At 45.9% G+C, this 24,901-nt stretch overlaps 1 protein-coding gene, 1 non-coding gene and 1 pseudogene across 2 annotated transcripts; all 3 read left to right on the top strand.

The window, feature by feature from the left end:
• Positions 1-5,339: 5,339 nt before the first annotated feature.
• On the top strand, positions 5,340-8,689 carry LOC136639001 (olfactory receptor 2AK2-like). The gene is made up of 2 exons (XM_066613026.1): positions 5,340-6,077; positions 8,552-8,689. The coding sequence occupies exons 1-2, from the start codon at positions 5,340-5,342 to the stop codon at positions 8,687-8,689; spliced, it is 876 nt and encodes a 291-aa protein (XP_066469123.1).
• A 99-nt stretch (positions 8,690-8,788) lies between these two features.
• Positions 8,789-16,321, top strand: LOC136639000 (zinc finger protein 345-like; annotated as a pseudogene).
• Positions 16,322-19,170: 2,849 nt separating this feature from the next.
• On the top strand, positions 19,171-19,279 carry TRNAL-CAA (transfer RNA leucine (anticodon CAA)). The gene is made up of 2 exons: positions 19,171-19,208; positions 19,234-19,279. It is a non-coding gene; the product is annotated as a tRNA-Leu (tRNA).
• The last annotated feature ends 5,622 nt before the right edge of the window (positions 19,280-24,901 follow it).

Here is a 24,901-nt window from a genome sequence, read left to right as displayed (position 1 = left end):
GATATACCAGGAGGAGGAAGAAATGAATACCCAAACTAAGGAAAGGTCATGGGCATTGGGAATGCCCAACTGAGAATCTTTGCAAAAAGAGAAATCTTAAAGCAAAATAACTTTATTAACATGTCTATCTCAGGGCGCAATCCAAACCCGCCCTGGAGCAGGCAGGCCGGCAGGCCTGTGCTGCATCCAAGGCAGGATTGGGGCTGCAAGCGGATCAACCTAGGGCAAGGGGAATCGCTTCCCCTTACCCTGGGTAAAGCTGTAACAGCCCCAATGGGACTACTTGGATCTGCACCACATTAAGCAGTAGTGCAAATCCAAGCAGTTCAGGTTAGAGTCAAGGGATGGGTTAAGAACCAGATGATAAATTTATTCTCCAATGGAGTTTATTTGTACACTTTTGGAATAACAACGTTCAGGATAATGCATATCGGATTTGTTCTACTTCATACCTCTTATAAGAATGACGGATGTGTTATAAGAAATTTTTTCTTCTTGGTAACTATGTTTAAATCCAATTACTGTATATTGTACCTTGTTATATTATGTTTATCTCTTATATCTGCATCAACTGTAGCTCAGCACTATCGTTGTGGGCTCCAAGATCACTGCAGACAGGGATTGCAGCCATGAAATTAAAAGAAGATTGCTTCTTGGGAGGAAAGCTACAGTTAGCCTAGACAACTTAATTAAAAGCCGAGACATCACCTTGTCAACAAAGGTCGGTATGGTCAAAGCTGTGGTTTTCCTAGTTGTAATGTATAGCTGTGAGAGCTGGATCATGAGCACCGAAGAATAGACACTTTCGAATTATGGTGTTGGAGAAGACTTTTGAGAGTCCCCTGGACTGCAAGGTGATCAAATCAGTCAATCCTACAGGAAATCAATCCTGACTGTTAACTGGAAGGACAGATGCTGAAGCTTAAATACTCTGATCATCTCATGAGAAGGGAGGACTCTTTAGAAAAGACTCTGATGCTGGGAAAAATGGAAGGCAAAAGGAGAAGGGGATGGCAGAGGATGAGATGGTTAGATAGTGTCACGGAGGCAATGAACATAAATTTGGACAAACTTTGGAAGTGAGTGTTAGACGGGGGCCTGGCATGCTGTGGTCCATGGGGTCCCAAAGAGTCGGACACAACTTAACAACTGAACAACAACAAGATATTGTGGATCCCCTGTCATCCCACCCCAATAAAAGTGTTGTGACCAAATTCCCTAAAGATGAAGAAAACTAAGCATTTCTACAAAAGAGAGTGACTAAGATGATTACTGGGCTGGGGCACCTTCCTTATGAGGAAAGGCTACAGCGTTTGGGCCTCTTCAGCCTAGAAAAGAGGCGCCTGAGGGGGGACATGATTGAGACATACAAAATTATGCAGGGGATGGACAGAGTGGATAGGGAGATGCTCTTTACACTCTCACATAATACCAGAACCAGGGGACATCCAGTAAAATTGAGTGTTTGGCGGGTTAGGACAGACAAAAGAAAATATTTCTTTACTCAGCGTGTGGTCGGTCTGTGGAACTCCTTGCCACAGGATGTGGTGCTGGCGTCTAGCCTAGACGCCTTTAAAAGGGGATTAGACAAGTTTCTGGAGGAAAAATCCATTACGGGGTACAAGACATGATGTGTATGTGCAACCTCCTGATTTTAGAAATGGGTTATGTCAGAATGCCAGATGCAAGGGAGGGCACCAGGATGAGGTTATCTGGTGTGCTCCCTGGGGCATTTGGTGGGCCGCTGTAAGATACAGGAAGCTGGACTAGATGGGCCTATGGCCTGATCCAGTGGGGCTGTTCTTATGTTCTTATGTCCTTGGTGCTTTTAAACACTGGAGATCAGTGGATGATGAAAGTGCTGCCTCTGATTTAAAGGCACATTAAAATAATGGATCAGAGAAGCTAAGTAAAGATGACAAAATGTTGGCTGTAGACAGAGAAGGGAAAATGTTCCCCTTTAAGAGGCAGTGATTTTTCAGAATTCAGATGGTCTGGATTGCTTCTACTTTTGCAAGCAATCTTAAATTAAGGGGTTTGGGTATGACAATCCTAAATGTTTTAATTGGTGAAAAAGGAACTGAGAAAGTACTTGTTTCTATGGTGTTGTGATGTTGGATATTGATCATGACATTCTTCCTGGCTGTGAGTGTAAAAAAAATTCAGCCTTTCAAAATGAAATTTGAATATTTCATTCATTCACAGCAATGGACTTCTTTTTTAAAAAAATGGGAGTCATTCTTTCATTAGGATAAAAGATTGTAAAACTATTCCCAGAAGACAGTTTGGAGAAGTTATGGTAGAGTTAATAATGAACAACCTTTAATTAAACCCACTGCAACATCTAGTTGATGTTTGCCGACTAGTTCCTTCAAAAAAAATAAAAGCAAATCACATCCGCTTCAAGTTGACATTGCAAACACATGCAGTTATCACAGGTATGTAATTCTTCACTTCTGTATAGCTTGTACTCTCTGTGTAATTTGTGGTCCTGTAAAGATCCAATAGAAGAGTAATCGTTAATATTTCCTTTGAAGGGTAGACCTGTCGCCTTGCACCTTGTTTACTTCTCCACTCTGCTGGGGTGAACCTTTAATTGGTACAGGGGACAAGCAAATTTCTTCCTGTTTTTTGATATGGTAGATCTTGCTGTAGTGTATGAATTACAGCCCAATCCTTACCTTACCCCCCCCCCCCAAATGATGCAGCCACACCACTAGAGTGGTGGTCACTGTGGGCAGCAGGTCTGGTCTAGAGGGTAGAGCCTCCATTTGCCTGAAGATTAACATCCACAAGGTCGCCAGTTCGAGGCCACCGGCACCGTGCGACCTTGAAGCAGCTGGCAAGCTGCAGCTGAGCTGTTCCATCTGCTCGGAGCGTGGGAGGATGGAGGCCAGAATGTTAAACCAGATCGGAGCGTAACACCTTGAATGTAGTGGTTCTTGAAAGAAAGAACCTTCTTTCAATTTGTAAAAATCCCTGCGTGGATTTAATAAGCCTGCCTATGTAAACCGCCTTGAATAAAGCCTTGAATAAAGACCAAGAAAGGCGGTATATAAATACTGTATATTATTATATTATTATTATATTAGAGTGTGTACTGCATTCTGCAAGGGGGACAGTTCCCAGAGGTCTCCTCCAGACAAAGGAACATTTGTTCCCTCACCCAGGGTGAATCTCTGCTGCCCAAATGGTTCAACTTCGATCTGTGCCAGCAATTTTGATAGTGCAAGCCTGAGCCGGAAAGGTGGATCAAGGCTGGGAAGGGGGATAGGACATCATATTGGTGGTACTGCTCCTGTTAATACTGTCCCCTTCACACACCCCTTTCTGGCCCCTCACCACGCCAATCTACCCACCCCACATACTGGCATACCAACACTGAGGCTCTCTGGCAGGCTTCTATTGCATGGCCACAGAATGTCACTGTTTGTTGCAGTGGCCTGGCCATGCTGTATGGTTTGTCACCTAACCTAGAATTAGTGCATAGCCATAATGGCTAGTAGCTATTGGTAGACTTGGCCTCTATTACTTTGTCTGATCCACTTTTAAAGCCACCCTAGCTAGTGGCCATCAGCTCATCTTCTGACAATGAATTCCACAGACTAATTATATGCTGTCTTGAAGAAGTACCTCATTCTGTGTCTCCTAAATTTCTCACCAATCAGTTAATGACTAGTATTGTGGGGGGACGGGGGACCCTCTCTCTATCCATTCTCTCCATTCAATCCAAATGGCACTAAATAAAGCACGTGCGCACACTCACACACACACACAAATCCCCATATTTACATTGAATTAGTAAAGTAGTTTTGTGTGGATTTTGTAAAGTTTTGTGTACAAAAAACATGAACAGACTGGGGTCTGTAAAATCAATGTTTTCCAGGGACCTGAGAATGGTTTGTTTTGATATCATGCTACAAATAGTTACTTGAATGTTTTGCACATTATCTTCAGTTTATACTGAAAGGTTAAGCAATAAAATGTTTGATTGTGTGATCGGGCAGCCCAGTCCTGAGCTACCCGGTGCACAAGGCTGCAGTGGCACCGAAATGGTTGCTGCTGCATCCTATGGGTGTTTGGGCAGCTGCTGGCGGCTCCCAAAGCGTCCTTACAGAAAGGGAACATTCGTCCGTCCCCCCTGAATAAGGACAATAGCCCTGCAATAGGGCTACTCAACTCTGCACCAGCTATTTAGTCTGCGCAGAGTAAAGGAGTCCCATGTCAGTCCAGCAGGCCCAACATGGGGCTCTGGATTCAGCTGATCTGAGCTCTACCAGTTCAGAACTGCCCCCTCCTGCCCACTCCCCTCAGCCATGCCTCCCTCCCACCCACCCTACCCTGGAACACCTCCCCCCGACTCCCTGTCCACCCCAACTTACCTCTCCACTGCCTGGCAGTTGCCCAGAATGCCAGGCAAAGTTGCACTGGCCGCCGATAGGCACCGGCCCAGCATGGGCTCGCGCTGAGCCTGCTACTGCACTGGGCTGGCACTAACCCCTACAAGCCTGCCTTACAGCACGTTTGTGGTATAGTGCACCGGCAGTGAGCCTGTGCACATTGTTCAGGATTGGGCCCTTAGTGAACTGTCAACATAGAAGAAGCACCCTTTTCATCTAAAAGCAACATGGGTTTTGATAATTGCACTCTGCCAGAGCTAGCTAGATTTAGGGTTCAAAACATTATTTTGTGAGTATGTTGAATTATTTTTGAGTATCCTTCAGTTGCAAAACCCCAAGGCACAAATTCTCTCATTTTTAAGGAACTGATCCTACTCATGGTAATGCTACCTGTGATATACCTAGATCTATCCCAGTATCTGTTGCTTTGTATGAAGAAATTAATGGAAAATCCTTCCTTCCTTCCTTCCTTCCTTCCTTAGCATGTACAACCAAACCTAGGAAACAAAGCAGTCACATTACTCAACAGTGCAAATAACACAGCGGATGCCATTTCAACAATTATCAAGTAAACAGAAATGTATTAGACATTGCATTTCATGCTTTTAAATATAATTGAAGCACACTATAGTAACGGAAGCAAAAAAAATCTGTTTCACGTGATTGTTTAAAAATTCTTTTGCCATTCATAGTATCTGTTTTAATGGGACTGAGCCTAACTTATCCGGTATGCCATGCAGACATTCCTTCTATGAGCCAAAGGGGCAATTCTTCTCATGCAAGGCCTCCCAACCTTCCATGAGTACAACACAACTTCCATTCACAGGAGAAGCTTCCATAAGCACAGCAGTAAATTGAGATCCTGGCTTTTCCCTTTAGTTTCAGAAATTAAATTCTCCCTTTACATTTTCAGGTGAAGTCCAGACAAATGAAGGGTCAATGGGCAAGGAGAACACTACTTCGTGGACTGTGTTTCTTCTTGTCGGACTTCAGCATCAAAAGTTGCCCACTATTTTTCTCAGTGTGATTCTCTTCATGTTTGCTATTGCTGTGATGGGCAATGGCCTTCTCCTCTTCCTCATTAGAACGGACTCTGGTCTTCAGACCCCCATGTACTTTTTCCTCAGTCAGTTATCCATCATGGACCTCTGCCAGGTTCTCACCATTTTTCCCAAAATGACAGTGAATTTTGTAACCCAGAGTTATGGAATTTCACTCTACGGCTGTGCGGTCCAGATTTTTGTCACACTTACTGTGGGAGGAGCCGAATGCTTCATCCTGACCACCATGTCGTATGACAGGTATGTGGCCATTTGCAGGCCTTTGCAATACCCAGTCCTCATGCGAAGGAAAATCTGCTACATTTTATCAGGGTGTGCTTGGTTTGGATCTTCTCTACAAGCTATGACAAATGCCCTTTATGTCCTGCCTCTTCCCTACTGCAAGTCAAATGTAATTATCCAATACTTCTGTGAGTATCCTGCCCTCTTAAGGCTCTCCTGCTCTGACTATTCTACGTATGAGAAAATAACATACCTTGAAACTTCCCTGGTGCTTCTTATTCCTCTCTCGATTGTCCTGACTTCCTACATCGCCATTCTTTTGCAAGTTCTCAGGTCGCACTCCTCGGAAAGAAGCCACAAGGCCTTGGGGACCTGCTTGTCTCATCTTTTTGTAGTATGTCTGTTTTTTGGAGGTGCTATGCTGACATACATGATACCCACAACTTCCTACACAGGACAAATGGCCATGATTAATTCAGTGTTTAGTACTATTGTTCCCGCCACAATGAACCCTTTCATATACAGCCTGAGAAACCAGGATGTGTTGGCAGCACTAAAAAAACTCTTTGCCAAATAGACACACGTAAATGATTCAACAGAAAGACAAATTAACAAGTGGCACTGTGTAGTGGTTAGTGTTGGACTATGACTAGAAAAATTCAGGGTCGATTTCTCACCGTGAAACTTATGGATAACCTTGGGCCATACCTCAGCCTCGCATGGTATGGATAACCTTGGGCCATACCTCAGCCTTGCATACCTCTACCTCGCATGGGTGTGGTGAAGATGGAATGGAAATGGACAGAATTGTGAATGCCAGCCTGAGCTCCCTGGAGTAAGGGCAGGCTGTAAAAGTAATAAATTATTGTTAATGGAATAAATGCAGATGAAATTAAGTTATGATAGGGGAACCAAAATTTGTCTATGCACAGTTTAATTTTCTATTTTGTCTTTGATAATTGTAATGTAAAAATGTATAATGTAAAAAATGTATCACTATAATGATAAAAGTATTACATGGCTTTGTTGATTACCCAAGTTTATTTCCTTTAAAGAATTCTTACGTTTATTGGGATGATGCATTTGACATGCTTTGGAGAACATAAACGTAGACTGTAATAACCTTTTTTCATTCTTTAATAACATCATATATTTCAACTGTAACCAACATATTTTGTTGGTATCCACAGATTCACTTATCCATGAATCGGGTCCATGCCCCTCCCCCACACCCCTCCTGTGAGCTTCCCTTGTCTCCGAAGGGTCCTCTGAGCCAGCAGAGGCCAGACACGTCTGTCCATTGCAGCCGCTGGGGCTTACCCTAGGGCAAGGGGATAAATGTTCCCTTCCCCCAAGACCTCCAGCAGCTCAAGTTCCCCCTGCTCAGTGCTGGCAACTACAGCAACTACAGCATCCCTGAATACAGCTCAGTGCTGGCAGCTACAGCATCCCTGGTGACTATCCAGCCTCTGCATGAAACTTCAAACAAGGGAGAACCCACGGCTGCATGAAGCACACTGTTCCAGTACTGGACAACTCTTACATTCAGTCCTCCCTTTATGCTGTGTGACAGCCCTTCAAATACGTGATGGAAACCCAACTATTACAGAGTGGAATATGGGCTCTAGTCCCAATATTCTAACTCCACAGGTTTCTTGGCCTGCAGGTTTTAAACTTTTTCTGTTGAATATGTATTGCCCTCCTGAGATTTTACGGTGTGATGGAAATTTATTATTTTCTGAATTAGATTTGGTTCTTTCTAATTTATTTAACCAGTATAATGATCCTTTAATTTTGTTGGCAGGAGACATGAACTCCAGAATAGGGGAAAATAACTATGTTATTGGTGCAAAATTGGGCCTTTCACCCAAAGACTTAAGCTATCTTCCCGCTAGGAATACAAAGGATTCTGGGATAAATAGAGCTGGGCATCTTCTTTTCCTGTGCCAGTTTCCTGTGCCAGTTTCCTGTGCCAGTGTTGTTCTGACTGAACGCATTAATAGAAACTGTGCTACTGAAACTGTTGTCATCACCTGCTCAGGTGGAACAAAGCAAAAGTTTAATTTAAAGGGGGCGGAAGTGTCGCTCATGTACACTACATCTGGCACGCCTTTGACTGCACCTTCAGTGGTGGGGTTGCAACGTGTTGTGTGGATGACAGAAGGATTGTTTTCAGACTGAAAAGGCGCCCTCCTCTTTTGCCCACCAGAGGGCTCTTGGTTTCACTCAGAAAAGAAACTGCTGCCTTCTCTCTTTGTGCAGAACAGCCTGTAGGTTTGCTCTGAATTTTTTTTTCCGGGTTAAACAGAGGCTGCTGTTGTGTTGCTTCACCTGTCCATTGGATCTGTGCTGCAATGAGGCCAGGCAGGGAAAAACCTCCCCTTGTCCTGGTTGGGATGCTAACAGGAATAAGATTGTCTCTTTCTTCAACCCTTTCCGGCTGCTCTGAAGCCATTCACACTTAAGCAGCCCGTTCCCCTCCGATACTGAGAAACTCTCGAGCAAAGGGCTGGAGTTAGGTAAGGCACAAAGCAATCAAGAGCACCCCCATCTCCCTCACTCCTCCTTAGCCCCCACTCCAGCTGGAAGGGGTGCAAGCTCCTGAAAGTCTCTCCTAATTGCAGAAGAGACCTAGGAAAAGAGGAACAAAGGACAGAAGGAAGAGGGCAGAACAAGACAGGATATGTGCAGACCCTCAAGCTGATGCGTCCTCACTTCCCCAGTGACAGGAGGCTGGGGTGATGGAGCCAGAGTTAAACCATGGCAGTATTTCTCCCAGGGTGCTGCTGTGTATCATGAGAAAGAACAGTATTTCTGAGCATACGTTGAGTGGCATTACTTCCATGTGTTTGATCCTTCCTGTTGTAGAAGTCTGCAAAGGTACAGCAGTCCCAGACTTCTAGTCCAGACCCCAGACCCGAGGGAGGGTCTGTGCATCTGTCATACGCAGGGAAGGAGCCTCGTGGAACTGACATTTTAAACAGGCTGAAGTTTGTTGTGAAGTGACACTTCTCTGCTTCTTTTCTCTCTTTCAGTAGATTGCACAGTTACCTTCAAGGATGACTTCTGCAAAAAAATCCACTTTCACCAGGAGGGACAGAAGAAATGGGATATTTTGGCCTGATCGATCAGTTTGGTGCCTGGCATAAGACGGGATGGATTCCCTCCTTCATTCCACATGTCACTAGGAAGGACCCAGCAAGTGATTCTTTCATGGAGGAAGATCAGACTGGCACTCCTGCTGAGGTCAAGGTGGACCTGACAGCATCACTCAAAGACACTGACAAAAGCAATAGACAGAGGTTTCATTCAGGTACTGATCCTTTGGGAGAAACTCTCAGGCAAAATCTGTCCCGGCTGGGCAAGGCAGCCCAGAGGTGGCTACGGCCACAGGAACACACTAAGGGACAGATTGTGGATATGGTTATCTTGGAGCAGTTTCTGCAGGTACTGCCTTTGGGCATGCAGACCTGGGTGAGAGCCAAGGAGCCGAGCGACAGTGAGGAGGCAGCTCAGCTGGCTGAGGCCTACCTGGGGCAGCAGGTATCATCTGAAACTACTGAAACCCTGAGATCCGGGTTAGTGACGTGGTGTGTGCTGGTGTTTTCAGAGACATCACACTTGCACCAAGCAAAGAGCTGTTTCACTGATCACAAGCGAGAACAATTGGAAGATATATTGTCTCCTGCATTGCATGGAGTGGGCAGTTGTCACCAAGCCACAAGGAAATTGTGCTTCCTCTTGGCTCAGTAACATGCAGTGGGGGAAGAAGAGAAAAGAGGAGTCCGGGTGCTGCACCTCCCTTGGCAACTGTCCCCTGATTCATGCTCTCAGCCATTGATCAAATGTAAAAACACAGCACTCATTTCGTTGTGCATTCACCGTGCACTGTGTCCTTAAATGCAGTCCAGCCTCTACTCATTGTTGTCCTCTCTTCACTTGGGCTAGGAGAAACCCTGCTGCAGGCCTGGTCGACTCCTGCCAGGGAGAGACATGTAACTCAGGTTAATGAACTTGTGTAGAGTCTTTTGTTTTCCCCTTTCATCAATTAGCCTCCCTGCATAGCGCCACCTACAGCGCAATCCTATCTTGTGCTGGAACCGGCAGGCCATGAGGCCTGCGCTGTATCCAGTGCAAGATAGGGGCCCAAAGTGGCTCAGCCAGGGGTAAGGGGAAACTCTTCCCCTTACCCCCAGGTAAGCCACCACAGCCCCAATGGGTCTCCTCGGACTTGTGCCACCTCCGGAGGTGGCATAAGTCTGAGGAGAGTGGAGCAGCTTGAGGCCACTCCAAGCTGCTCAAGGAATGGGGTAGGGATCTGGCATAATTGCAGGGTTCCAGCCCCACCTCCTACTCCCCATCCGCCTGCCTGCCTGCCCATGGGACCATCCTCCGCCCACTCTCCCCCCGCCCTGGAACACCTCCCTTCCACCTCCTCTATGCCCTATCCAGACCCTTGCATTGGCCAAGCTTAGCCAACGCAACCCTCCCTGCCAGAGTCAGCGCAGAGGCTGGATTCAGCCTCCGTGGGCTGGCGCGCATCGCTGCGCTGGCCCAGCCAACTCATGAGGAGGCACAAACGTGCTTTACGGCACATTTGCAACCCTCCTGGGCTGGCGTAAGGGATCAGCACCAGCCCAAGGCGCACTCTGGATTGCGCCCCTAGTGATCCAAGTGCTTATCCAGTGAACACCACAGAGGTTCAACGAACAATCCACCCACCCACAATATTGTTGCTAAGATAATTCTTTGTGGTAATAGTAGTGGGTGAGATCTAGTGATCTCAGGCGGTTGTCTGAAGCCACATAATGCAGGAATCTTGCTAAACTAAGAAAGTTCAATCAGTGCCTGGGACTTAGATGGACACTGATTGCCTGTAGTTCCAAAGAAGAGAGCTGGGCTTGAAGTGAAATTTTTTGGCTTCCTTTCTCTTCCAGTGGCCGGTGGCTTTTCAGGAAGTGGCTATTTCAGCCAAGAGGAGTGGGACCTTTTGGAGCATCAAAGAACTTTATATTGCAGTGTCATGGCCTCATTGGGTAAGGAACCCTTTTATTCGGATCAGCTTTCAAGCTCCTCTCAACTGCTGGCAGCTGTGGAACATAGCGGCTCGAGCTGAATTTCCACCCTGCTGCCAAGGGCTGTGTCAGTCGCCTGCAGCCAGCACAACAAGGACTGATTTTTCATACCTCCCATAACTGTGGTAGAGAACACTAACTGGTACCAAATCGTGCACACGGTTGGTTCACTGGTAGCTGTGCAACTGGGAATAAGCACAGCCTGCATGAAACCACTCTCTGCCAGGGGCACAAAAACATCTATCAATAAGGTGTAGAAATGAGCTGGTTGTCCTATTTGCATGCATTGCCCTGACCTGGATTGCAGTCTCTTTGTGGCCATGCCCGTGGGAAAAAAAGAGCCTAGGTTAAGCATGGATCACAACCTTATTACTTATTTACCCAGAGATCAGCAACAACTGGTGATATACAGTGTAGGGAATTTTATTTGGATGGATGCAGCACCCCTCCCAGCCCTTGAACAAGTTCCTCTGGCTCAGAGCGCAGAGATAGTCATTGAGCTGCTCTTCCCTGCCATGTGGGTTGCTGTGTGATGCAGTCCCATGACTCTGATGGGTAAGGCAGGCAACCCCCAAGGGCCTTCTGTTTCCAGCCCCTTGGGTCCCACAGCCTTGAGAGGCTGATCACTGAAAATCCCCCTTCATCAAGTGTGTCATTGTGCTCACCAACAGCTACACTTTTACCTTCCCTCCTCCCCATGTTCCCACTGTGGTGCTCAAGAACCTATTCTAATTGCAGACACTATTCTCTAACCATTGCAAACCTAACCTCTAGGCAGTGGCGTCACTAGGGTTTGTGTCACCCGGTGCGGGAGGCCAGCATGTCACCTCTATGATGGACCTCCTCCCATGCAATGGGTGGGGCAGTGCCCCAGGCAGTGGGTGTGGTGATGTACCATTACCCCACCCCACTGGTTTTTTGGCTGTTGTTGGCATCCTTCAGTTTCAGAAGACTATGGTATCGAGCTCTGAATGGTGGTTCTGGAACAGAGTCCTCTCTAGTGCATGAAGCCTGAGTAAAGTAGATATGGAGGATAGACTGTTTCCCATGCAGCAAATCCCCCTCTCCACATCGCTGAAATGGTCCAATGGAAAGGCAGAGGCCAATACGGTTGGTTCCAGCGGCGTCGCAGGAGTTGCCAGAACGTGACTGTGTTCAGCCATGAGCGGCCTCAGGGACTTCGGCTCTGGATTTTGCCTCAAGGTTGACTCCTGAAGCCTTTTCCATAACTGGATGTAGCCACAAGGCAGTGGAGGTTTGGGAACAAAGTTTTCCTTCTCTCAGATGAGCTGCCTTCCCAGGCTAACGAGTCCCATCTACCCGGTGGCTGTTTAGTCACCTCTTACGACAAGTACAGCCAAACTGAGGGCCTATTCTTATCCCCAGATTACGCCCCCCCCCCCAGGATTTTTTGGCTATAACTTTTGAAGAATAGAGATATTTCAACATGGCTTGTTTCATTGCATTCTGCATGAAATTACTCATTGAATGATATATAACATGATGGTGTTATTCAAAAATACCAAGATTTTAAAAATTTGGGCCAGTAGTCACCCTCCCTGTATGGCCTGCACCCCCCCCCCACACTGCCCCACAGTGACATCACTGCCCCTAGGAACACTGCAGGGTAGGCAAATACAAGCAAACAAACTTGCTGCCAAATCTAGGTGAAAATTTGCTACTTAGCCCCCAAAAGATGACCAGCTAATGACCCCACACTTTGACCTGGGCAGGTGGTGATCTATAGCTCTGACTATATTCCTGGCTGATTAGCTAGCCTGAATCTGGATACTGGCTATGGTGACATCTCACCTCTTCCCCTGAGGCTGTTTAGTCGCCTCTTACGACAAGTACAGCCAAACTGAGGGCCTATTCTTATCCCCCAGCCCCTAGGGGTTAGCAGATGAGTAGAAGTGGGTGAAAATGGTGATAAAATAAAAACACATTTCCCCGCTTTCTGCACTTCTCATTTTTGTGAATAAAAACAAAAAAAATCTGTGAAAACATAAAACCTTTTATTTAGTTTTTATTTATTATTTAATGGGGGGTGCATAGTTAATGACTGTGGCTGCAGCTTTTGACACTATACTACCTACTTCACCAACCTAGTATACTTTTAAAGCAATTATATTTATAATGTAAATTTTGAATAAAAACACAGCACTGCTTTCTACGCTCTGGTGTTTTCCAAAACATCAAAATCATGAAAAAAATAAAACCATTTTCACCCACCTCTATGGATAAAGAATAAAAAGGATAAAAACAGATTTCCCAAATAGCAACTACAGATGGAGCCTAGTATCTGTGAGGGATCCGTTCTCAGGCACCTTGTGAATACCAAAAATTGTGGCTAATGAAATCTGAGATTTCGGTCCTGACCTAAAACTGAGAAACCTAAAACTGGGAAACTGGAAGTTGCATTTTTTTTTTTTTTTGCCCGTAAGGGCCATTTGGAAGCCTGCAAGAGGCCACAGGATGCACGCAGCCTCTGCAGGCTTCAGAAAGCCCTCCAGAGGCAACTGGAGAAAAGCCCCAGTCACTTTCAGAGGGTTCAGGTTGGACTAAGTCTGGTTCAATGTGGGTCAGGGGGAGATTAATGTTTGTATTAATGTTTTTTAAATTCTATTGTTTTTTAATATGTTGTTAGCCGCCCTGGGTCCCGTTAGGGAGAAGGGCGGGATAAAAATAAAGTTTTATTATTATTATTATTATTATTAACTTCTGGCCTGATCCACAAAGGTAGTTTCTAAGAACTTGTTCATAGTGGGTTTTTTTTTCCCTCCCTAAACCTTGTCGCTTATCTCCTTGGTGACTCAGAACAACCACATCCCAAGCCAGATGAGGTTCTCCATCACCATGAATACAACATGAACTTCTAATTGGAACAAGAGAAAGATATTCAAGTGTCTGAGCAGGAGGAGGAGGGTCCAAGAGACTTTTGTGCAGGTAAGTGGTCAGATGCAGCGGTGTAGCTAGAGGGGGTGTAAAGCACTACGTTTTGCAGGGAGTCTCACCACAGCGTGCAAGGGGCCACTCCCCCTCCCCTTTGGAACCATTTCAGACACACGCCTCCATTTTGCTCCCCCTGTCTGCAATGGCTCCAAAAAGAAGAGGGAAGGGCCCCTTGCACGCTGCGGGGCCTTGGTAACCATGAAACCCTTGGTAGCCATGGCCAGGACAATCTAGATCAGGACAATCCTGACCGAGATGGACAAAATAGCAGTTCCATATGCCATGGAACCCCAATGCATTATTGAGGACTGAGATATGTGGATAGGACACACAGTTCATGCAAAGCATTGGCTAGGCTGATGGGCATCCCTGTTGTCTGATGAGCAGAGAGTGCACCTAAGGCACCCCCAACACTCCCCTGTGGTTTTTTGAGGTAAAGCAGTGGTTTGTGGTAAGGTGGTCTGCGAGATCCTGAGAAGTGGTCTCCAAAAAATGGTCACCTTCTATCACTTTCAGCATCTCACTGAGGGACCACTCCCCCCTGGACTGAGAATGGACACCCACAGCTGGCACTGAAGTGTTAGCTGCAGCTGTGTGCAGTGCATTCTGCGTCCTCTCAAGTAGCCTGTGGGGAAGCACTCACTTGGCAAGATGCTTCCCCATGAACCACCAGAGAGTGCAGAGAACAGACCACTCGCAGTCGCAACCAGCACATCCAGTGTCTTGCTGAGCGCTTCTCCATGGCCTACCAGATTTAGAGCCCAATTCTGGGCTTGGCACACCAGCTCACCACTGGCGCTCACTGTCAAGCATGTTTGTGAGCCCTAACGCTGGGCGAGTGCCGGTGGTAGCCCAATGGAAGCCTGGTGGTAGCCCGGGCAAATGCCGGTGATAGCTGGGCTAGCGCCAGGCAGGCACCCAAGCTCCATCGCTCAGTGGTCACACAGATCGCCAAGTCGCGATAAGGTAAGCAAAGGTGTCGGGCTAGGCGGAGAGCGGGCGTAATGGGGAGGCGGCATCAACTCACAATATTCTTGGTCTGTGAAGGTCTTCAAGAGTCTATGACAATGACTATTGGTCATAGTGAGGGCAACAGGCCTTCCCCCTCCTTTCCAAGTATGACAAAGATCCTTGAAGCCTGTGTGATTTTCCCTGCCACATTCATTCATCCTTTGTCCTTTTCTGTCTCCTTCACAATGGCTAATTTCCATTAAAATTTTCTTTGTTCCTGCAGCTGACGAATCAGAAAGTATGAATGTGAGAAAAAATTCTCAGCAGGAAGATCCTGTAGCAGAGCAACCACATGGGACATCATGGTGGAACATCTTCTTTGATCCTGAGCTGTCCAAAGTAATTGAGATCAAATCTGTAGGACATCAGAGAATATTGCCGGAGCTGATGCAAGGATACACAGCTCCCAGAAAAGGAAATTTCATTAAAATGGCTAGAAGCAGACCCCAGCCAGGAATCACTGTGTCAAAACGAAATTATGCCTGCACTGAGTGTGGGAAAAGTTTTGATCGGCCTTCCAATCTAATTAAACACCAGAGGATCCACACTGGAGAGAAGCCCTATTCATGTGCTGTATGTGGGAAATGCTTCGACCAGCAGTCCAACCTCAACATCCATTTGCGCGTTCATAAGGGAGAGAAACCTTATGGCTGTCCCGACTGCGGAAAAAGATTTAGCATCAAATCTCACCTCCATGGACACTACCGGATCCACACAAGAGAAAAAACCTTATGAGTGTGGGAAGAGATTCCGTGTAAAATCTTGCCTGACTAAGCACCAGAGAATCCATACTGGAGATCCCAAGCGGCCTAAAGTGACTGAAATAAAACCAGAAGGACATCAGATAATATTGCCAGAGGTGATGCAAGGTTATGTAGTGCCCCAAAAGGGAAACCTCATCAAAATGGCTAGAAGTACACCGTGGCTTGGAATCACTGTGTCAAAGAGAAATTATGTATGCTCCGAGTGTGGGAAAAGTTTTGATTGGCGTTCCAATCTAATTAAACACCAGAGGATCCACACTGGAGAGAAGCCATATTCATGTACTGAATGCGGAAAGTGCTTCGACCAGCAATCCAACCTCAATGTCCATTTGCGAGTCCATACAGGAGAGAAGCCATACGGCTGCCCTGACTGTGGAAAAAGATTCAGCATCAAATCTCACTTACATGGACACTACTGGATCCATGCAGGAGAGAAACCCTATGAGTGTGGGGACTGTGGGAAGCGATTCTGTGTGAAGTCTTGCTTGATCAAGCACCAGAGAATCCATATGGGAGACAAACCCTATAAGTGCCTCACCTATGAGAAAACGTTCGCCTGCAGCTCGAATCTTATTAAACACCAGGTGACTCACTCCAGAGAGAAAGACTACGTGTGCCCTGAACGTGGGAAGAACTTTGCCAACGGGTCAGATCTGAACAAACATGAGAGGACGCACTCAGGAGAAAAGCCTTGCGTATGTCCAGTCCGTGAGAAAAGATTTTGTGATGTTTCTCAGAAAAACAAACACCAGAGAATCCATACAGCAGACACACCTTCTGAATGCCTCACCTGTGAGAAAAGACTCAGAGAAGGTTCTCAGCAAAACGTGCTCTAGATTAACTGTGTGCTCAAACGGACAAATGCAGAATGCACATTCTCCATTAACACATTATTGCAGGTCCTCCCAGAGCGACCATTGCATAGACATTTACTGAACTGGGGCACCTTCCTTATGAGGTGTCTGGGGCATTTGGTGGGCCACTGTGAGATAAAGGAAACTGGACTAGATGAGCCTTTGACCTGAACCAGCGGGGCTGTTCTTATGAGCCCCACAGAGCACTCTGCAGGGTTCCCCGGGACTTGTAGAATGTTAAAAAAAAGATCACAACCCATTTCTGGTTTAGCCATCTCAACTGGGATGTGGATTGTGATCATTTTTTAAACATTCTACAAGCTGCTCTACAGGACTCCCAGCACATACACCCCTGGACCCTGGCAACAAGTAAGTAATATAAAAAATAGCTCCCCCTTCCCCCACAGCGGCATGATCCTGAGGATCGTGTTGCTTCTTTCTCCCCCACCCTTGCCAAGACTTAGTGGTTAGAAAACTCTACATGAGAGCTTGAGAACCACTGGGCTACAGTATTCATGGGGAAAGAAGTTGTTGTTTTGCCAGAGACCATCAGAACCTAGTCCAGTCAGAAGTTCCAGAAATTTCAATTTATGTTCCTATGTTAATATAAGAACAGCCCCACTGGTTCAGGTCAAAGGCTCATCTAGTCCAGTTTCCTTTATCTCACAGTGGCCCACCAAATGCCCCAGACACCTCATAAGGAAGGTGCCCCAGTTCAGTAAATGTCTATGCAATGGTCGCTCTGGGAGGACCTGCAATAATGTGTTAATGGAGAATGTGCATTCTGCATTTGTCCGTTTGAGCACACAGTTAAATGTTTTTATCTGTTTGTATTAATGTTTTTTAAATTCTATTGTTTTTAATATGTTGTTAGCCGCCCTGGGTCCCGTTAGGGAGAAGGGCGGGATAAAAATAAAGTTTTATTATTATGTCAGTAATGACAGTAAACCACAAAATTGGGTGAGGGCTTCAGTTTTAAAACATTTTGTCCTACATAACATTAAAAGGGGCATTCCTATTTTAAAGCGGCACCTGCTACGAAACATAAAAACAAAGGAGGTACTTTTTTTCTTTAGAACTACAAATGTTTGAAGATTTCATTGATTAAGTCATCAATTAATTAATTACATTTCTTTTTTAACTAAAAAGACATACAGTGAATTAAAAAAAAAATTATCAAGTGACAGCCCTAACATTTAAACTAGCAACTGCGGAGCACGTCTTGGGTAGTCAGAAAGCTTCCCGTGCCATTCATCAGTAATCCTTACAACAGCCATACAAGGAAGGTCAATATTATTATCTCCATATTTCAAATCTAGTGTGTTGATGTTGAGAAAATAGCAACTTATCTAAGACCATCCAGCAACTTCATGGCTGAGACAACAAAACTTAAAGTTAGTCTTCAATGAAGCTACATTGGTTAATGTTGCCACGGCTCTAGTGTTGGAACCAAAAGTAGGGTTACCAGATAGAAAGTGGGGCAGAGTGCCTATACCGTTTCACCATCACATAAAAGAGGGAATTTTGGCAGGAGCAGCTCAACATGGAAGGGTTTAAAACCATGGTTCCTAAACTGTGGGTTGGAGCCAGATTTTGGGTGGGTCACCAAAGGGTGATGGAAAGATCAGAAAACTAATTGCCTCAAACCCTTAAGCCAGTGGTTCTCACGCATTTAGCACTGGGACCCACTTTTTAGAATGAGAATCTGTCAGGACCCACTGGAAGTGATGTCATGACCAGAAGTGATGTCATCAAGTAGGAAAATTTTTAACCATCCTAGGCTGCAATCCTACCCACACTTACCCAGGAATAAGTCCCATTTACTATCATTGTTAAAGACTATACCTAGTAGCCTGTTCAAAGCACAGATCTGTAACATTTCCCCAAATGCAGTTACATACCAGGTAGCATCAAGTTTAATATACTAAAAAATAAAATATTGAAATGAAATGGGGACCCATCTGAAATTGACTCGCAACCCACCTAGTGGGTCCCAACCTACAGTATGAGAAACACTGCCTTAAGCAATTCAAGAAAACAGACACTGTAGCTGCTGACTGCCTTGCAAGGAGCTGAGCTCCTGCAGTTTGCAAGCAGGTATCAATATAGGGAGATAAATGTCTGAGGGTCTTTCTGGTTATAATTACAGTACTAATAAATAAATATTATTTCTTTTTTTAAGTCTGGTAAACCTAGGTGGGTCCTGGTAAAAGTCTAGGTGGGTAAACCTGGTAAGGTCTAGGTGGGTCCCTAAAGAGTATCATTTTAAAAAGTGGGTCCTGATGCTCAAAAGTTTGGGAACCACTGGTTTAGGCTACAATCCTATTCCTGCTTTCCTGGGAGTAAACCCCATTGACTACAATGGGACTTCCTTCTGAGTAGGCATACATAGGCTTGGGCTCTTCAAAAGCAGCCCCTGCCCAAGCTCCCCCTTCTGTACCCCTGCTAAAGGCACAGCCGCTTTGTGAGTCCCAACCAGATCCTAAGGAGAGGAGAGCAGAGCAGGCTCGCAGGACCAGCCAGCGCAGCGATCGTGCCAGGAGGAGGAGTGTTCATTCTGCCAGGGGGCTGGCCGGGACTGAGCGCAGGCTCTGTGCGCTCCTCGAGTCTCCCAGCTGGAAGAGCCAGAGCTGCAATCGCGGCTGCGGGTGGGAGGCGCTGTTTGCTGCTCTGCAGGAGGAAGGCCGGTTCGCTGGCTTGCGTTGCATGCAACCCCGTCAATGCATCCGGGAGGAGGGGGAAAGCCTGGCAATGAACTGCATGCAGCTGCATGGGCAGGCAGGGAGAGTGCTAAGCATTAGGACTAGATATGGGAGGCGTATATCAGCGGTGTCAGGATGGCCGAGTGGTCTAAGGCGCCAGACTCAAGGTTGATCCTTCCCTTCTCCTGGGTGTTCTGGTCTCCGAATGGAGGCGTGGGTTCAAATCCCACTTCTGACACATCTGTTTTTTGTTTTTTTTTTGGAAAATCTGGCCCAGGCGCCCTGATTGCAAAGCCTGGCGCTGCAGAAACCGAAAGGGACGCTTTTCTAATGCTCCCAAGCGGTGGCGTAGCTGGGGGGGGCAAAGCACTTAAGAACCCAATCCTAGGCTTGGAAAAAAAAATCCCATTGTTGTCCATGGGGCTTACTCCCAGGAAAGTGTGCATAGGGTTGCAGCTCAAGTTTTGCGGGGAGCCTCACCGCACATGCAAGGGACCATTTGCGGGGCTGCGGTGAAGCTCCCTGCAAAACGTAGTGCTTTGTGCCCCCCCAGCTACGCCACCGCTCCCAGGGCTTTTACTCAAAAGCTTATGAGCATCGCATGTGAAACTGACTCCGGCTTCATCTGCTCTGCTGGCCGTTGAGTGAGACGAGTCAAGAAAGGAGGGCGGGAGCAAATCAGTGGCAGCGTCTGTAGCACTTGCAAGTCAGTGTAACATCGCAGTCGTCTCTGCTCCAGGCAGCTCTGCTGCACTGGGGAGGCAAAAGTGCTCTCCCTGCAGCGGTGGAAGGAAAGCAAGGGGGTTGCTTTGCACTTTTAGGACAAGCCTCTGTGTGTGTACTCAGAAGTAAGTCCCATTATAGTCAAGGGGGCTTACTCCCAGGTAAGTCTGGATAGGATTGTAGCCTTACAGCCCAATCCTATGCATGCCTACTCAGAAGTAAGTCCCACTGCAGTCAATGGGGCTTACTCCCAGGAAAATGTAGGCATGTCTACTGAGGTGTAAGTCCCATTATAGTAAATGGGGCTTACTCCCAGGTAAATCTGGATAGGATTGCATCCTGAGCCCACCCCACAAAAAAACAAAAATCTAATGAAGAGAGACATTTGAGCCCAAAGATGCTTCCTTGGCAGTGCTGCTGAGGGGTTCAAGGAAGAGTTCCTGCTCTTAGACCAGTGGTTCTCAAACTGTGGGCCAGGACCCACTGGTGGGTCACCAAAGGGTGATGGAAAGATCAGATTACTAATTGCCTCAAGGCCTGAGGTTATTCAGATGCTAATTGGCAGCAACTGTTACCTTGCACATGCCCGATCTTGTCTGATCTTGGAAGCTAAGCAGCATCAGGCCTGGTTAGGACTTGGATGGGAGACTGCATGGGAATACTGGGTGCTGTAGGCTTATACCATAGTCTTTCGAGACTGAAGGTTGCCAACCAGCTGCTAATTACTCAAAAAAGAGCTCAGCTCCTGCAGTTTGCAAGCATGTGTAAGTGTAGGGAGATCAATGCTCGAAGGTCTTTTTCTGGTTATTGCTATAAATTAAAAAATCTCCTTCTAGGTCTCCTTTTTTTAAAGTCTGGTGACCATAAGTAGGTCCCAATAGAGTATCATTTTAAAAAGTTGGTCCCCAGTGCTAAAGTTTGGAAACCACTGTCCTAGACTGATTTACAAACTGTAAAGCTACACTTAAGATGAAAGACATACAAGCATATTCTTAGTTTCAATGGCAAGCCAGGTTCAGTTCCCAAACAGGGCAAGATAGCGCTTCTGTGGGCATTTCAGTGCCTGCTGTATATTCAGAAGTGTGAAAAGTAACTCCTCCTCTTACCTCAAGGCTCTGGAGAGTAAATTGCTTTGATTGAAGCACTCTGTGTTTTCTATAGCACTGTCTGTATGGTTAGTTACCTGTGGAGAGTGGGGGGCCAACAACCAGGGTGGGCTGCTCCCTGTGGGCTTCTCAGAGGCATCTTGCTGGCCACTGTGGGAAGGGGGCTTCTGGACTTGGTGCACTCCTGGTCTGATCCAGCAGCACTCATCTGAGGCTCTTAAAAATAACTTCCCAGCCTGTTCCTAGAAACTTCTTTTCAGAGGTGTAACTAGGGTGGAAACTGGGGGGTGTCTGCCCCAGGCACTTTGCTGGGGGGGGGGTGCAACATATAAGCCAGGATCTCCCTGGAGGAGGAGGTGCTGGTGGCTTCACACCCCCTCCCCGCTCCTTTTCCTGTAGAGGCTCACCTTTGGGAGCCCCTCCACAGGAGAAGGAAGAGGGCATGAAGCCACCAGCATCTCTTCCTCTAGGGAGAACCTGGAAGTGACATCACAATGTCATGTCATGCCCCCTGGTGCACTGGGGTTTCTAGTTATACCTCTTCTTGCTCTCTGCTCTGCTGTATAATGGCACTTGAGAACCACCCGGGATTTCGTAGATGGAGTTAGAAATCAACCTCACTCTTTTTTCCCCAGACCCTCTTTTTCCTACTCCAAGCAAGACTTTGGTTTTCAGTCAGGTCCACAGGTGATTGTTAGATTTTTGGAAGGAAGGAAAGAAGAGGGACAAAACAGTGAAATGTTCCTTTGCTGGTGGGAAAAGCCCACAAGTGGTGAACAAAGGCAAGCCTGGACTGGTAAACAAGATTCCCCTCCCCCCACATCCACCACCTTTACGTTTGCTGCATTCTAGTGGTCGGTTTGTAGTGGAGGTTCACAACCCAATCCTATGCATGTCTACTCAGAAGTAAATCACATTGTGGTCAATGGGGCCTGCTCCCAGGAAAGTGTGAATAGTATTGTAGCCTCAGTCACTGCTAGACCGGTAGTCCAATCCCCTCATTACTCAGAAGTAAGTCTCATTGAGTTAAGTTGTTCTTTTTTTACTTGGGATTATAACCTTATAGCAATCACTTGCAGTTACTTGCCTTTTACACAAATGTGTATTATTTATTATTAAATACAGGCACTTAATATATACTGGATGCTAAATAAAATGAACAAGTTCCACCATACAGTATTAAAAAAATAAATAAAACAAAGCAAAATCAAGATAAAAGGGGAGGGAACCTGAAGCAAAAAGAGGTAAACTTTGTATGAGCCAAGGGACAGGCTCATAAGAACAGCCCCACTGGATCAGGCCATAGGCCCATCTAGTCCAGCTTCCTGTATCTCAGCGGCCCACCACATGCCTCAGGGAGCACACCAGATAACAAGAGACCTCATTCTGGTGCCCTCCCTTGCATCTGGCTCAAACGTAGTTATACATTTTTTCTTTTTTTTTTAACTTGAAAACATCCATTTATTCTGCACAGACAAAACACAGGATTGTCAAAAGTGTTGCCAGGTGATATCTGGCCATTGTATGCTGAAGCAAATGATGAATTAAAAGCAAATAAATATTTTAAGTCATCATAAGTTCCCCAACAGTTTCAGGGATAATGTATGAGTTAGTAATTTGCCTGGCATGAGCAGCAGTTCTTTCTAGGTGAGCAGCACTGCAAACTCTTCAGGCTATTCTGTTGTACACCTGCAGAGAGGATCAGCTAGATCAGTGATTTTCAACCTTTTTCATCTCATGGCACACGGACAAGGCCACTAAAATTGTCAAGGCACACCATTAGGTTTGTTACACCATGCTGCCAGTGGGGGGCTCACATCCCCATTGACTCTACTACGAGTAATAAATGACCTTCCCCCAAATTCCAGTGGCACACCCATGGACCACTTACGGCACACCAGAGTGCCACGGCACAGTAGTTGAAAATAGCTGAGCCAGATGGTCTGGTAGAAATAGGGCAGACAGCTGAGGTTAGTAGTTTTATTCTTCTTGGAAAACTAATTTTTATGAGTTATCTGTCAGTCATGATGATGATGATGATGATGATGATGATGAAATGCTTTGGTATGCATTGAGTAATATCTGTTTCTTGGTCAATGTGTGTTGCGTATCTGATGTGGCAAAGCTACCAACACTATTCTTGCAAAAGAAGCATGCATTGCCTACTGCACACAAGAATGTTTTTAGAGAATGTACCTAATATTTCATCAGCCCTCCTTTTCAGAGCCAAATCTCACATGATGCAGAATTTCCTGTCTGTTTTTGTGGTGGGAGCAGAATGGTGGTTTGGCTTTAACTGGGGCAGAACCACCAAGGAAGGAAAAGCTCAACTCTCCCACATGGCCCCTTGTATTTCTCACACACGGGTTAACAGAAGCTTTGGAGGGAGTACAGGCAATTTACATTAGGAAAATGAGAGGACAGGGAGGATCAAACACGTACTCCATCAGTGCCACAACTTCCAATTCAGAGCCCTGGAAGCCTGTTTGAAAGTCACCCCAAAATGACAAAAATATCACAAAAGATTGACCTATTGGGCAATAGAAGACCGAAAAGGGGAAGAACTGGGGTACAAGTGAGAGAGGGTGGAATTGCAACAAGATGGACAGAAGGGAAGAGTTAACCCAATTCTGCCTGGCCCACAGGTGTACACATTTGTACCCTGTTGCGTATATGCAATCTTTGGCAGAAATTGGTTTAAAGCCATCCCTTCTTAATGCACGCACATACACCCCAACCCATTTAACATGCATGCCACACACAAAGACATATTTTCACATTGTACAACTTTTCAGATACAGAAGTACAGCATTGTCACTTGCTTCTCCTCTACTGTACAGTATAGCCATCCTGAAACAGAAGAAAAGGTGGCACTGAAGAACCAACCCTGGTTCATCCAGGGTTCTTTGACCAGGGTTCAAACCAGGGTTCATCCTGGTTCAACCAACCCTGGTCATCCCTGGTTGTATGCCATATACAGAATTCTTCTTTTCCTATTATTTCTGTCCCTTGTAGGCTGCCATCTGTCTGTTGTACCTTGTTCTAAGAAAGCATTCTGCTTTGCACTGTCTTGGGCCAACTACAGCTTATTCCTTCTGTAATGAGATTGAGAGATCTGCCCTTTCTTGATAGGCTGCGGATCTCACTGCAGCAGAGAGATTGGGGTGAAATGTTACCCTGACTCTATTTTTGGTTCTTGATCCACTTTTCCATATGTGCTTCCTTCTTCAGGACAGCTGTCAGAGAATGAATCGCGAGAGGATTCAGAGGGGTTTCCTGGCCTTGTCCACCAAGGTAGCCAGGGAGATTTCTGCCTACCAGTGACTACTGTGGAAATCAAAGCACTGGTGCTGGAAAGAGTTCCAATAAGAATCTCTTATCTTCAATAAGATGGTCCAGTGCATGAGATTTTGTACTTACTTGAGTACAGCCTTTATGAAAATTATGAAATTGTGACAAGCTTGTACAATAGTAGTAACTAATGGGATGACTCTTTACAAATGGGAGCTCCATCATGGACTGTTCTAGACACTTCTGCAGTGGCACCTCTTCAAAAATGGATTCCAATGTGGTGTACGTACGTCAAAGCTAAGGAGATCCCATGTAACATTATCCACTGTTAGGTGTGTGTGGAACATGATGGCACAGAAATATGAATTTGATCCTTATTTGCATGCTAACTAACACTGTGAGCCAATTCAAAATTGAAGATTGGAAGAGAATCCTTTCTGCGGAAGACCTGGACTGATTGCAATGGACCAATAGGGTAATTTTTCCTTTAGACCAGGGGTCTCCAAAGCCCTCCTCTTTCTGACCCATGGCCAACCTCTTGTCTCCTGAAAGCCTCTGGCCCACTCAGCTGAACACGACCAGAACTGTGCTCTGATTGTGTCTGGAGGGTGTTCTGAGGGCCAGAGAGGTTGAATGAATGAGCCTATTTATTCATTTATTCATTTTCATTATTTTCATTTCATTATTCATTTATTCATAATTCATTTATTCACTTATCTAAGTTCCATCTCTAATTTATC

Source organism: Tiliqua scincoides, chromosome 2 (genome assembly GCF_035046505.1).
Source record: "Tiliqua scincoides isolate rTilSci1 chromosome 2, rTilSci1.hap2, whole genome shotgun sequence".
NCBI lineage: Eukaryota > Metazoa > Chordata > Lepidosauria > Squamata > Scincidae > Tiliqua > Tiliqua scincoides.
This window is presented reverse-complemented; position numbering and strand designations above follow the sequence as displayed.